Raw genomic sequence first — 16,181 nt, forward strand, 5'->3', positions numbered from 1 at the left:
GTTTCTTAAAGCGACCAAGCTGTATAAGAAAATATAATTTAATTTATGCATTGTAATAGATTTTGTAACAGTCCTCTATTTAACATATGATTGCTTTTGTACGCCAATAACCAGCGCTGTCAAGGCACGGTAAACTGAAATAAAAAAAATATTTTGTTTTAGCACACACTAAAACCATCCCATTACGCAGTGATCAAAGTTACAATTATGACGACTCAAGTGGAAGGGCAAGTTTGGGGAGACATATACGTTGAAACGCAATTTGAAAATTTAAAAATTCCTGTTCATTTCAAAATAGCGCATGGAAAATTGGAAATAGGGCCGGATAAACTTATTTTTGATCAGTGCTTTCCAGTTAGTATCCCTTTCAATTTAATAAGAATTCAATTTATTATTACATTTTTTAGGGCAAGTTGTGTACTCATCCCGTACGAATACATTCGACGTTTAACGAACCTATGATTATAGAAGATATTCTGTCGTTACCACCGGATAAAAGGATTTCGAATAAAAACACAGGACACATTCTTGCTAGGACTTCTAAAATAGTAGGACATATGTTCCTTAATCCCGAATTAGAGTGCCAAACAGAATGCTATACAGGTCTGCAATCTGACACAACAGGTAGGAATTGAGATATTGCTTTAGTCAACTGTTTACTGAAATATCGATGTTTTTTCGTTATCATATTTTATATCAAATCTAAATGGAAACATATAATTTATATAATAATTTTGTTTTAGCTCAATGGTTAAGGATACTGTCGCTCTCTAAATATATCTCCGATTTAGATTCACATTTAGCTAATTTATTTTATACAAGATATTTAAATTTAACTTCTAATGGTACAAAAAAATGGCAAAACATAACATTACGATTAGACACATCTGAAGTGAGAGGTCACATCTTTAAATCCAGGGTGAAAATGAGTTGGCCGAGCTTGATAGCTGATCAAAATATTGAAAACAAATCTGTTGTTAATTTCCCACTCACCCAAGTAGGAAATGTCACTTTCCATAATCTCACCATTCGAAATCCAGCCAGTTATAATTTGATAGTGCAGTTAGTTTTTGACAGAGACTATCCTGCTTTTGAAACCTTATACACTGCCCTACCACCAAACTTCATAGTTAAAAATTTTCATGATAGTTATTACTCTCGAGGTTTCTTTTTCTTGAATGAAACTAAAAGAGAACAAGTAGATTTTTTCGAGCAAATGTTGGGTGTTACTACACATAAAGATAGTATACCCATTTTATTGGCTCCTGGGGAGAGTTACACAGTTCCGATTGGATTCAAAGCTGACGATAATGATTTTCATTCGGCGATTTTATTGCTAAGAAACAATCTTACGATTTTGGAAGCAGTTAGATTAAATGCGAGAAGTGCACAGCCACTTTTTAAATTTGGTAATCGTAGACCAGGGTCAGTGCAACCTCTGATGTTTGAAATGACAGACAGACATTTCAGAGATTGTGAAAAGCTAAATGTAGTCGATCCAAATTTCACCGTTAAAAGAACTTTTACAGCTAGAAATATAGGAGAAGTAACTTTGTATATTCATTCTTTTCACATAAATGATTATATCTGTGAAGGATATGGTTTCAAAGTAATGGATTGTGAACCTTTTGCTCTTCATCCTAACCAAACTAAAAAAATAGACATAGCATTTACTCCAGACCTAACTTTATCGAAAATTTCCAGAACGTTGATTTTGAAGACCAGTCTCAATATTCCTGTGAATTATACATTGTATACGACGATACCGCCTGTATATTTGGGACTGTGTTCGGAAATAATATCCAGACCGACATGGGAGACCTACTTGAGTTATCTAACTGTAGCTTCCATGACAATTCTTCTTGTCATTATTTTATTTATAGCGGCTATAGATGCGGAAAGAATACGAAGACAGGCGATAGGATCGTTTATACTACCCAGTAGTTCTACCGTCCAACCTGTATTAGATTTAAGGATGGTAGGACAACAAACGAGGGAAGAAATTCAAACACAAAAACCTGCTATTGTCAAGGAAGAGAAGAAAAGTGAGAATACAGAAAAGAGCGTTTGTAATGTGGAAACAGTTGAGATCAAACCAAAAGTCGAAATGGAAAGATATACAGTGCTTGTTCCTACCACAGGAAAGGCTAAAAAGAAGCTTGGTAAGAGAAACAGTAATGAGCCGGCCCAACTGGAAAATCATTATATGCAGGTGGTCGATAAAATCGAGAAGAAAAAAGAAAAACATGTGGAAGTCAAACATAAAGTAAAGGAGAACAAAGATGACAAAGGAATTGGGAAAATAGAAGAGAAAGAGAAGAAACATGTACAAAATACCGTTAAGGAAAAAGAGGTAAGTCGAAGAAGGTTGTAGGCTTTAACTAAATAGAATTTAATTTGTTTTTAGGTGAAGAAATCTCAATTTCATAACAAAAAACATACCAAAAATACAGTAGTACCTGCATACGAAGAGGAGACTTCGTCGAGCGCGACTGAAAGTAATGGTAGCCTCAATGAAGACCCCGAAAAAGAAAATAACCAAAGAAATACCACAAAAGTTTGCTCAAAAACAACAACAACAATTAAAAAAGAGAGGGATATTCCAACAACCAACAATAACATTGCTGAAGTTAATTCTCCCAATACCAATGATTTTAAATGCGTTAATTTTAATCACAGTAATCATCACAATAAAATAAAACATCAAAAACCAGCTACGAAAATCGCGAAAACTTATGAAAAAGTCATCAAAGAGAGTAAAGACTATGATAATATACAGAAGACCAATGAACAGAACCAAATTCATACAAATCACAAACAACACCATAATCACCCGAGAGACAGAAATGATAAAAAAAGGGAGAGGGGTTTGAAGGATCGCAAAGAAAAGGGTAAGAGTTAATGTCACTTTTTCATATTGTTTTTGTCGCCTAACATGTATTTTTTATGTGTATAAAAATTTTAATATTTTAATTTAGTGGTACTTGAATTGTAACGTTAATTATTTTGATTGAGTTTAAGAAAATTGTTGTCCTGACGTCTATATTAATTTAATGAGGATTAAAATTAAAATGCCCTGAAAATTTTCATTCTGCGCCTATTCAAAGAAATCGAGAAAATAGAGTTTGAAAGATATGTCCAAATGTATTATGAATTTTGAGGAGTTGAAATTATAACATGTAGATAGATGCACCATTATTTGATAAGTGCACTTGGAGACTGAAAGTTCGGTAAAAGACAACAAATGTATTGATCCAAATTTTATATAAAAACAATCTGACAACCTTTCAAAATATCGCTTCTTAGTCTCATTTATTGAAAAAGTTTTTTATATTTATAACTTGTTTTAATTATTGCAGGTTTTCACAAGAAATCTATGGACAAAAATAAACACCAGAACCTCTCAGAACCGATACAAAAACAAAAATCTCTATGTTTTAACGTTCCGCTTCCTACGCCGATCACATCGACAGTCTGGGGTGAAAGTCGAGCCAAGTTTAGCGATGTCGTATCTCGAAGCGAACCGAGTTCAACATCTTCCAGTAATCGCGTTCAAAATCATAATACAACAAAATCGATAGTTACCAAACCAACTATGTACGTGGAGCCTTACAAACAAACAACACCTACAGAACTAGGTCCGATCGGTTCGAGACGTAATGACAGACGATCATCAAACGAGAATAACCGCAGATCGATCATAGATGGGTTCAATCATGATAATTTTTTAAATGCCGAAATTACCAACAGTTATTTCTCCGATGAACCGAGATTGAATAATGTCGGTAGAGAAAACGGTTTTATGGGCGATTTGAATGGTTGGAGTCAACAAGGTTTTAGTAATAATATAGAGGCAGGGTTCAATGTTCCTCAAGGTTTGTTAATAACTCTTTGATTCATAAGATGAATTTTATTTCACATTAACATTAAATGCTTTTTGAACAACATAAAATCTTATGAAGGATACTTGTATCCTTCAAAACATTGGATTAATGATTGTTTAACAACGTTTGTTTTTAAACTTCATTAACTGCTCAACGCAATTAAACAAATTAAGGCATATAAATTTTTTTATAAAACTACAATACTTACGAGATTTTTAGTAAAAGAGTCATCGCATATTTTTGTTATAAACACCTCTCATCTAATAAATAAATATTTTAATAATTTCAAACTCACCTTTCTGGCTTTTTCACGGTGTTCCTTAACCAGACTTAAGAGAAAATTACTTGTACGTCATCACTCTATGACTCATTGAATTGTTTGAAAAACGTTTAAGTATTTCAAAGTTTGAATAAAATCGTTGATGCTTATTTAAAAGCGAAATTAGATGAATGTAAATTATTTATATAATCATTAATCAAAAATAAAAAGACATTTTCGAAAATCTAATTCAAACCCATATTATTTTCCAAGTGCTCGAGAAACGGATTTTTTTGAATAGGCTTAAAACGTTGCATTTGTGCTTTAGTTTAAGTGTATATGTAGATTGAACACGTCCAAGTAATTTTCATTTAAATCATACCCACATTATTAAAATATTCATGAACTTCATTTTTGTCTATCTCATATTTTCTTCATACTGTATTTAATAAAATAGGATCGTTACTTTGAGGCATTTATTAACACCATAATATAGAATGGTTTTACGAGGGTAAACAGAACTTAAACTTTTTTATCTCTACTCTTTTCTCTTATTTTAGTATGCTCTCCCATTAATTTTTTATTATTGTCTATTATGTTTGGACCAACGCTAATTTGAATATAATTTTGTTTTTTTTTTCTATGCTTTCTTTAGAGGATTATACTGACAATGAAATAGGTAAATATATAAGATGCTAATTTTTGCAATCATAAATACAATACACGGTATTGTATTGAAAAAAATTTGAGGAATATCAATGTAATATATTTACAAATTTATGTAAATGTTAATGAACTTAATTGTTCTAATGGATGCCCACAAATATTTGGAAAATACTTCATTATTTTCATTATGTGGTCTTCCAGGTCACCAAATTTATCTTCAAAAGATTTTTTCATTTTTGGGGGAGTTGGGGGAGATTCTATCAAAATATACACTTCTAGCTTGGAATTAAGTTAATTGAGGTGAAATACTTTGTCTTCTATCCTACAAATGAATAAACCCGTGTCAGACAGCAAAGATGTGTTTTTGTAATGATAATAAATAGTATGTTTGGTAAAAATATTTACCAACGTTTCCACAAAATTCAACTTAGTTGATGGGTATTATCAAGAAAATTAGTCTATGTAGTTATCACTTTGTTTCTAGATCCATGGAGTCCAACTTTACTAAACACAAGTTCCTATTGGGATAGTTTTAATCCTCTATTGAGTGATAATTCGGGGTTGTTGGAAAATTCTTCAGTTATTGGTAGTACTTCGTTGCGTTCACAGAATACCGTAGCACCGACGACAAACGTTTATTTATGGGGTTCATCTTCAGTATGGCAACCTTGGTCTCCTGAAACTCCCATAACTCCAAGTACTCCTACAAGGACACCTCCAGGATTTGATGAATTGGTGCATCGAAAACAGGATGAAGTAAGTAATTCGAATTTCAACTTGTTCCTTTTTTGACCCAGTTATTCTAATAACAATCAATTCATTTTATGAAACTGGAAATTCATTACAAAACTTAAAATTTAATTTTAAGATACAGGTATCAATCGAATATAAAGAAATTTCTAAATAATCGTTTTTATTTTATTTTTAGCAACCACAACAGTCTTTAAGGGATAGTTACAGTCCTTTCAATAGTTCACCGTTGTGGAATCAGCAACAAACGAAGCCATGGAATTACTCACAGGAGCCGTAACGAGCCAAATTTTTTGGATTCGTGTGTTCGATTTGTTGGGCCTTTTGCACTTATTCCATATTTATTTGGAATTTACTGATTGTGTTTTTGTAAGACTGCATGTAATATAATGAAATACTCATTTGTGTAGGAATCGTTGCATCCTACTTTTTCATATACGTTTTTGTTCTTTTTGATTTTTCTTAGGAACCTTTCAATTTAAAACAAATTGATGTCGGAAATGCCTTCTTTAACTTAAATAAATGACTTCGCGCGGCGTTTTCTCTATAAGAAGATCCCTCAATAAATGTTATGAGCAGATTACTCCACATTGTGTCATTTTAACCCTATCTATATCAACTGTTGAGGTGAATAAATTTTCATTATCATGCATCTATTCTGTAAGGTAACTGTAGTTTATATTAATGGATATAACTAGTGTCACCTTCGGAAATCTCTGGAACTAATTACTTATGCATAAAATATAGAACCATCTTCCCTTAACCTATGTCCCTAAGCTATAGATATGATCCTATGGGAGTTTTATCTGTTTCAGTTTTCAGTCGGTATAAAACTTGAAACTTTTTATTTGCTACTAAGATAAATTCTAAAAAAAATCGAGATATATACTCTTTTTAATCGCATCTATCTATTTTAACGATCTTCCTAATCAATTTAAAATGTTTATGAAAGTAAGTAAAACCTTTGGACCAAATTTTCGAAATTAAAATGAAATTAAGTTAATCAAGTTATAGATGTTAATAGATTACAGAACGAAAAATCGAAGTTATTATATCAATGTCTATCCTCGCTGTACTCTATTACTAACACAAATATAAATTGACTGAGGTTACATAAATTAATATAGAAATATATAAAATAAATTCTTTATTGCTTACTTTTTACATATTAAATTTCATCATTGAAATAAACCAGTTGTATGGGTTTATCGTCAAGTAAGTTAACAATAGATTTATCAAAAATTATCTTTAAATAAATCACAAACCTATCAGCTTACCCCAATACAAAATTGCACTTTTAAATCTTACAGATCCTTGAAAAAACTTTATCAAGCAAGCTGACAGATATTTGTACAAATCACTCATTAATTTTATTAGTACTATATCACTAGAATCAGATAAATGAAGAGATTTGCTTTTAAATTATAACAATAAATAATAGTGTGAACTAACAAAATCCCCATTAAATTAAAAACGAAATACCGTTTTCCTTGACACCAGAGTGATGACATCATATCAATTAAAATCCAAGCGACAAATTAAAAATTGCAACTATAAAAAAATCTCCTACAATTGTTTAATCTTCATTCGTGAATATAATTGAAAGACAGTTTTGATGTGTCTATATAGTCAAATGTTGAATAAGACTATCACATGTTTACAGTTAAGAAACCCCCAAAAATATCTCCTATTAGAAATTCAAGCAAGTCATTCTGATTCTAGAAATTTATTAGAGAGAGGCTAAATAAGAACTGCATTGTATACATTATGAAAATAAATGTGTTTATAATGGATGAGATCTAGGAAATAGTTTTTTCACGTATTTGACGTTACAGAAACAGAGTTTTTATTCTTCGGTTAGCGCATCACTGTCAAGTTAGGGTCTTTAATCGTAGCTGTCAAAAAACATATATTTTTGAAAGTAAAACCATAAAATTATACATGAGATTTTGGAGACTTTACTCTACACCAGCACATAGCCTTTAGTTGCAGCAATAGCTCTCATTATTTTAGCTTTCGCAATGAAAAAAGACCTAAAAATTAGGATTCATAAATCTGAAATGAGGCAATACACAACACTATATGCAAAAAGAAAAATTTTCTTTAATTTATTATTTATTAGACCTTTTGATATATAATGATTCTAAATGTTCTGGATTCTAGGTCTCTTCTGTTTAAAATTAGTTTTTCTCAAATAATTTTTAAGATTCATAAAAAATTGATGTTTCGACTTCAGTCTTTATCAAAATAATTAAGAGCAGTGGTTTTGTATAAGACTATATCCGTAAATATATTAAATACGAGAAAGTTGAAAGAAAGAGTTAAAAATTTTTTTTATTTTATTACTATGAGAAGCAGGTTTCTATTTTTAAAAACCAAAAATTTGTTATTTTTCAGAAGATGATACAGTATTGACCTATTAACCTTATAGGGTTACTTCATCCAGTTTTATTTAATGATCAAGGATATACAATAAGAAGTTTTATTTTTATAAATAAAAAAAATTAAGTTCAATATCTAAAACGAAAAACTAACTTATGCAAAGAAAAAATATTATTCTTTATTAGGTGCAAATCTCAGTAAATGCATTAACCTATGGCATTTCTATATATATTAAGTACAAAAGCATTTCAAAAAACTGATATTTTTAAAACTGTAATAAATTAAGTACATGGCATTTCTAACAATCATTTTCATTATACTAATGTCCCAGAATTAAAGCATGATTTTCATTGCAAATTCTTGGCAACCTAAAAACGACCAAAAAGACAGTTGTGGCTGAAGGGTAGTAAATATGAAACGTTACACAATACAACAACGTATGTTCACTATTGAACATCTCGAAAGATAATGAAAAATACACCTTGACCTGTTAATTTCGAATGCTATGTTTGGGGTTCGGATAACTTAATGTAATTGTCAAAAAACAAATACAGTGATGATGGTGCGGATTTTGGATTGGTGGCATAATGAGATCTTTGGTATTTGAAAATGATGCTGGTCAAAAGTAACTGTTATTGGTGCTGCTATCGCAGAACTGTCTTGTTTAAATGTGATAAAGGCTGTGTAAAGTGTATCAATTAAATTACTGTTAGACATTTCCTTCGCGTGTACTCTCATTTAGATGATCAGGATTAAGGATCAAGAATTTAACATTAGGTTTCTTAGGTCAGAATTGTTTCCTATATTCCAACACAAAAATAATTTAGACTAAAAACGTATTTTTTAATCCAAATGTGTTAATTTTGAGACACCCATTACGAATTCATATATTTAGGATTTCATATTTATTCCCAAGCATTGGTTACTACTATACTTATTTTCATATTATATAAACATTCTTATTTAGCAAAAAGTTCAGCAACGTTTATTTTTATCACAATATATGGGTAAATCTGTCACAATAAAAAATTAATAATTTAAGGAAAGATGTAAATATACTAGAAAATTTTTAAAACAGTCCAATTATTTTAAACAAATTAAAGCTTATAGTGAATTTAAATCACAAGTTAAAACAATGAATATACTGTTTCAATTTTTTTTACATTCAATAAATTTCACCAATGGTAAAACTTCCCTGGAATGTAAAACTAATAACAATTTGCTTTTGATATTAAAATGTGTAATCAATTTATTTTCCGGCAGTATTTTCATTGATTATTATTGTTTTAAACGCACTCTACAAAGTATATTTAACAAATCAGAAAAAATAAGTACCACGTGGAATTGAAAATGTCGATAGGAGAGGATAAACACTCCTTATTTGGAAGACTTCAAATGGAGTTTTTACTATTAAATTTCATTTTTTTTTAACTGTAGCAAAGGAACAAATCATATTCCATTGTCAAATATGAGCATTATCCAGTCGTTGATATTGGCATTTTTTCTGTCAACTCCATATTCATATCAACGTCGTATTTTTTTTCTAAATATTTCAGGTGACTTCTGAATAAATATATATTTTTAATAATAAATAAATTTGCTGTAACCTTTTCTTCTTTACAAAAAATGTTGAAGAGAAAATGTGAGTCTTCTAGTGATCATATATAGAATAATCCTAAACCACATTTGTCTTCTTCTCTTACTCCAAACAATTTTTGAGAAAATACTTTCAAATTAATGTATGATAGTACTAAGACTCATTTCCCTCACCACTTCTAATTATGAAGAAAATATTTAAGCACAATATAGTAAATAATCAAGTCGATATGAAATATTTAGATGCAAAATCCGGGAAACCCCTTCCAACTCTATATTCATTTCTAAGAATTATTCTTCTGTTTATTACAAAATGAAAGATCATAATTAATAAGTAATATTGAAAATTTCCGTACTTCTTACTATAAACTATAAAGAACACAAATTGAATGTATCTGCACCACTATAGGATCATTAATTGGTATTAAAAGCAAATAAAAAGAGGAATTTTGAAATTTTTTTATTGAATTTAAATGATCATCCCCTCTCTGGTGGAGGTACAAAATAAAAAAAAATTATTAGAGAAAAAGTGGAGAAATTAATCTATCAAAACAAAATTTAAGAAACTATTATCAATCGATGACTTTAACAGAACCACCATCTCTATATAAATAGAGATTTCCACAAAAAATAAAAAGGTATTCTGAATAAATAAATAATGAGGAGTTTGAATTGTTTGTTCGATAGCTTCTTTTGGTTTTCGATATAATGATTATACAAATGCATTACATTCACTTTATCTATGTTATTAATGAAATACCAATGAAGGTAATACTAATTATTTTGATTATTCTTCAAATATTCACATAAAGAATGATTTTCGAATTCCTGCGCTCAATATAAGGTGTCAAGTTAACTGTCATTGTTCAGTTTATTCTTGATTAATTGTGTTCAAAGTTGTCCTCAAATTTTGAAAAATGGGTTTGAATCGCCCTAGAACTGACGATGAAAATCTAGATTCAATGTGCTTACTGTGTTTTGAGAAATTAATAAAATAAATGCAGCAATGCAACTTAAATTAAAGAAATTATTAGACGCAGTTGAAAAAGTAAATTTCTCAAGTGAACAATGAAAAGATATCTGAGAAGAAGCAAGATTTCATACACTGTTCAAGCTAAACGACAAATGCCAAATACTCATTTAAAATTCGGTATAGATGGGGAAGGTGTATTTTTGGAAGTTTGTGTCCATCAAGTCTTCAGAGATAAATGAATCAGTGAAAACAAACTCACGTCAGAAGTATAGTGAAGGAATAACATCAAAAAATTTAAAGCTTCTGGTGCGAAGCAGTTATTTATCTTTGCTATAGAATCTAGTACAAAAGACAATTACACAAATGCTTCGATATTGTGGTTAAAATTATCGATCAATAATATGGTGAAATGGAACGATTGCTACAGATCTAAAGCTGACAAATATTCTAGTGGCCATTATGAAATACGCAAGTTACTAAGCTTGTGATGTTATGCTAAAAAAAGCGAAATCACAAACTACGCCTTTATAGAACAATTGGAGAAGCAACAAAAAATTATCTAGACTGGATTGAAGCAGAAGCAAACAAAAAAAAGTTCAGAATTTCAAGTATTGTATTCATTAACCAATATAAGATAAACTACTCCTGAGTTTCACCTACTTTTAGAAGTTGTAGACACATTATACACACATGCTTCAAGAGTGCAGCGTGAGATCACGCATGGCTCTCCTGCTTTCAAGGGAAATTGTGTTGCTAAATAAAATAGACATCTTGAGAAGAGATTCATTGTATTGTTTGAAATACTTTTAAGTATTTCCAAAGTTTCAATAAAGATAGTGATAGTTATTTCAAAGTGAAATTAGATGAGAGCTACAAAGAATTACCAAATATTTGTTAGTAGAATGGACGTGATTTAAGTTTTTATAGTGAACAAGCGATGGAGTTAGTGTATCATGACTTTAATATCACATGGATGAAATATAGAATTTCAAAGGCGAATCCCGAATACGATAGACAATTATTCCGGGCAGTTTGTGAATATAATTCATATAATATGTGATTTATGCTCATTTAAAAAATGACTACTTCTATATTATATGTCATAATTATTGATATTTCATTTTAACGTAGAAAAGGTAAATGTGAATCATTAAATCAAAAATAAAGAAAATTTTCGAAAAAATAATTCAAACTCATATCATTTTCCAAGAAATTGGGAAACGGATTTTCTGAATAGGCTTAAAACGTTGCATTTGTGCTCTAGTTCAAGTGTATACGTAGATTGAAGACGATCAAGTAACTTTCATTTAAGTCTGGTTAAGGAACACTGTGCCGAATCTCTCCCTAGAAGATTAAAAAAATTGGTCCGAAGGAATAACAAATTGTTATTTGTCCAATAGAAGGATTAAATAATGATATGGTACTAGAAATATCACTCCTTATAAATTGATTAAAGTGATCAACGACAAATGGAAGAATGCTGCAAATTAAGTATGTACAGAAAAAGTGATATCCTATAAAGTGCATACATAAATTTATCCCAAAGAAATGTGAATTATTCCTCTAAATTTTATAAACGAATATAAAACATGATTTATCGAACTTATGTCATTGATAAGTACTTTACCATCGATGCTTTTTTAAATTTCGTCATTCTATTGTTATTAGAGATATTACAGAGTAGACTAGAAAAGTAAACGTTCCATAGTTTTATCAATAAAAAACGGACAAACTTTGAACATTCGTTACAACAACAGAATCAAATCAGTTAGATAAAAACTTGCATTGAAATTTAATAATAACACCTAAGTGTGACTGAGCTTTAAAATCAAACCTCTTTGACACTAACCTCTACATTCATAAAGAAAGATTGCTTTTTCGCAAATAAAGTTTTTAATCGAGTTTTATTTGTTTCATATAATTAAAAATTTTCTAATTATGTCAATGGTATAGATGAAATCTTAAAAATGGTCGAAAATGACAATTTTATTTTATAGTTTGTGTCAGAAAGTGCTGGATTTATTTAAATTCTTGAAAATAGATTACATCTTTTACCTTTTTCTATCGCAATATAGTTAGAACAGTATTATTAGTTATTTCTAAGAGCCAAATGGAGCAATGAGTTAATTGTTTGAATTTATATGTTAAATTTATTATAAAACTATGAGATTCTTTGATAATTATGTCAAAAAAATTGGAATTTCGTTACTAGAGAGCATTATGCTGAAAGAAGTAGGAAAAAAATTTATTTTTTACCCCTCCCTTACACCGGTGGTATTTTTTAAATTCTTTGATCAATTTATCGAGAAAGAAATTAATGAAAATTAAAAAATTTTGTAGGTAGTTTAAGCATTTCAGTAAGGCTACCATATTGCCATTTTTCAATATTTTATAGTAATTACGTTTATTATGCGTTTTATTTTCAACGTCATTATGTAATAATGTAAGAACATGACCTATAAAAGGTTTATTCACTTATATATAAAAAAATGTTTTCTTTATACGTAATTAATAAATAAAAACTGTATTATAGTAGCACACGCTACGTTGCCGATAACGTCGTGATCACCCAGCAGACAACTGTTCAATGCTTTTATTAAACCTTTGACGTCACAATGAGAATTGTTTTCTTATGTAGTTAGAAATTTGAAATTTTTGCGATTTTCAATTGAATATTTAGATATTATTTTTTCACTTTGAATTAAATATTTGACTTTCTGACATTATTTCAAATCAAGAACTTATAAAATAAATACTTTTTAAAAAATGCAAGAACCCTATGTTATTATATTTAACTATTAATTGACTAATCATTTCGTCACATTATTTGTTCCAAAATTTACATAAATTTAAAAATACAGATCATTAAAATAAAAAAATAATCATTTTCGATTATATAAATAAAAAAATACATAACATGTAAATAAATTGTTCGCATAATTGGGCAAAAGTATCGTGTATTAAGCATGTTACAATATTTGACATTTTCCGTTTTGCCTGTGAGGGTACAAAACCATATTCTGCAGCTACACCAGCAGGCGTCTTAGCCATACCAAGTTTGTCAAGCGTTCTTTTTTTAGGCGTTCCTAGTAATAATTGCAATACTAAAGTTTTCTGCAATAATTGTCGATATTTTTTAAACTCTCCATTGAGATTGTTGCTCACGTGGGTGACAAACGCATTGATTGTTGATACACTTAATAGATAATCAAAGGTCAACGCTTGGTAGTTCTGGTAACATTATAGGATATAATAAATAATGTGCTAAACCATGCCTTCGCCAATTTTTGTTTGATTGTAAGATGGTTTCTCATCAATACCCTCTACGTTAATTACCATCTTTGCGCAACAAGGAAATAAATCTTCTTTTACATTAATTAGGGCGGAAGTTTCCTTGTTGAGAACTTGTTTTGCATATTTTATTATTTTCTATACATAACATATTCGAACTGAAACTGCGGTACAGAACAAAATATAATTTTACTAATAATGTTTACAAATCAGCAATCAAATTTAATCCCTTTCAGTAAGTCTGACATGTATTAGAAATATGAGAATTCGATAAAAATATATAGAAAATTTTACAGGTTTGGATTTTGAGGATGATTGGTAGACCACGCCCGTATAACGGAAAAGGTTAAAAAAAAGTATGTATAATAGTGAGATTTCTAAATTGTCCTCATTTATATATTCTATTATTTTTTAAAGGTAGTGTAATACCTACAGAATTTACAAGGATATATATCTGTGGGTAAATAACACACCTAATTAGGGTAAAATACCAGAAAATATATTAAATTGAGAAAGAAGTGGTGAACATCTCTTGTTTTTAGAAATCTGAAGGTACTTAAGTATTGGATCAGATTGTACTAATTAAAATAAAACGTATGGTTGAGGAAAAACCCAAATAATGAAAAAACTATGCCCCACTGTTCTGTAGAAAAATAAAGTGTCATTGTTGTTTTCCAACAATAAAAAAATTTGTAACAATGGAAATAACCAATATTGTTATTTAAATTTTGCTCTTACTTTTAAATTTAAAACAATTAATTTTTTGTGAAATAATTCTTACTTTTCTATTTACTTTTTAAATCCAAAAAATTAGGTTGGGTTTACAACTTTATACAACTAAAAACAAGGTACTAGTTGATTTGATGTGCAATATTTTCAAGATTTTAAAAATTTATTAGACATTCTTTTGTATATCATATTCAGTTTATGATTAGAATATCTAAAATGAACTCGTTATAAAAGTAAACTAAAATGGACAATAGAGATAGAAAGTAATAACAGTTATAACACCATTTTAAAGAACTAGTACCAGTTATAAGGGCATAATTGAATTTTTTTCTCGTTTTCTTTATTATAATTCCATATTATATTTATGTTACAAAAATTTTTTTTTCTTCAATATCGTTTTATAGAGGGTGTCAAAGTTGAGACTTCGAAAATGATAGCCTCCCACTGTGCTGAGATAATCTCTAATTTGGTAAATATGAAACAAAAAATTGAAAAAGCTTTTTAACGAAGAAGGTCATTTACCACCTTTGGATATAGAAATTAAAAAAAAATTATAGCTGTTAAAAAAATATGTAAAATGTTTTTTTTTTTCACTTTTTTCCCCATGGAAAATTTTTTGGTAAATTACGGTAAAATACAATGAGCCAAATAAAATAAACAAATAATTTAAAAAATCTGTCGATTGGTTACAAAGAATAACAGATTAAAAAATGCCATTTCAAGCAAAATGCATTTAAAGTTTGCAAACTGCAAAATTAAACCGGTACTAGTCCCTTTATCGTTTTCAAGTCGAAATGCTTCACTGTTATCAAAAACAAACGAACATTTGTTAAACATTTTCGATTTATCATTAACAAAACAATAATTTGTATAAATTATATCATTATGGAACATTCCCTAGTTGCCTTAGTGTTTTGCCCTGGGCAATGAATCAGTAATTCTTTTTTGGTAAAAAATATCACTTCCAACTAAGTAGAATAGTTTGGAAAAATACAAAATAATACTAGTTACCAAAAACACATAGTTATACGATAAATAAAAATCATCTCAGGTAACTGAAATAAATTATTTGCAGGAAAACTTAAGAAGATGTATATTTGGGTTACCTTGTATATTCAATATTGAATATTTGGAATACTGCGAGGTTTGATATTAAAAAAAATTAATAATCAGAAAGAAGTATTTAAATAAATTTCACTATCAAATTGCAGACTCCCATCAATCTCCTTTATTCTTACTTTTTTTTGAAAAAAAATTTAATTTACGTTTTTTCTTCTTAATCTCTTCATCTATCATGGAAGAATCGGTGGAGCAAATGTCTTCCTCCATCGACGACGTCGGTTGTTCTTGAATCGTCATTTGCCTAATAGCTGTTTTAAGTTTTGTTCCTTCTAAGCTTGGTTCCGATTGTGATTTGGATTTCGTTCCTAAAGCAGATACATCTGAAGTTGCTGATTTGGTCACTTGGAATTTTGTAGACAGATTTATTGTTGCTAAGTTTAGTTGACCATGGCTGACGCTTTTCGAATGAGATGCGGATAATTTGTTTGCATTTCGAGACGGGTACGAGATATCCTCGATTCTGAAAATTATTAAAAATTCAAAACTAATTTGTTACAAGAGGGTTAGTCTATAAAATGAATCGCTAATG

General features: G+C 29.4%; 2 protein-coding genes across 2 annotated transcripts in view; one reads left to right on the forward strand and one right to left on the reverse strand.

Moving 5' to 3' along the window:
- The window catches only part of LOC130443950 (transmembrane protein 131), a 29,993-nt gene extending 23,851 nt beyond the window's left edge, over positions 1-6,142 (forward strand). The window contains exons 12-18 of the mRNA XM_056778862.1: positions 163-354; positions 408-624; positions 744-2,353; positions 2,408-2,891; positions 3,360-3,875; positions 5,294-5,565; positions 5,738-6,142. Coding sequence (XP_056634840.1) covers positions 163-354; positions 408-624; positions 744-2,353; positions 2,408-2,891; positions 3,360-3,875; positions 5,294-5,565; positions 5,738-5,839 — 3,393 coding nt within the window. The 3' untranslated portion in view covers positions 5,840-6,142. The remainder of the gene's footprint in view (positions 1-162; positions 355-407; positions 625-743; positions 2,354-2,407; positions 2,892-3,359; positions 3,876-5,293; positions 5,566-5,737) is intronic.
- A 479-nt stretch (positions 6,143-6,621) lies between these two features.
- The window catches only part of LOC130443951 (stromal interaction molecule homolog), a 34,267-nt gene continuing 24,707 nt past the window's right edge, over positions 6,622-16,181 (reverse strand). Inside the window, exon 10 of the mRNA XM_056778863.1 lies at positions 6,622-16,112. Within this exon, the coding sequence (XP_056634841.1) occupies positions 15,749-16,112 (364 nt within the window). The 3' untranslated portion in view covers positions 6,622-15,748. The remainder of the gene's footprint in view (positions 16,113-16,181) is intronic.

The sequence above is a fragment of the Diorhabda sublineata genome, chromosome 5 (genome assembly GCF_026230105.1).
Source record: "Diorhabda sublineata isolate icDioSubl1.1 chromosome 5, icDioSubl1.1, whole genome shotgun sequence".
Lineage (NCBI taxonomy): Eukaryota > Metazoa > Arthropoda > Insecta > Coleoptera > Chrysomelidae > Diorhabda > Diorhabda sublineata.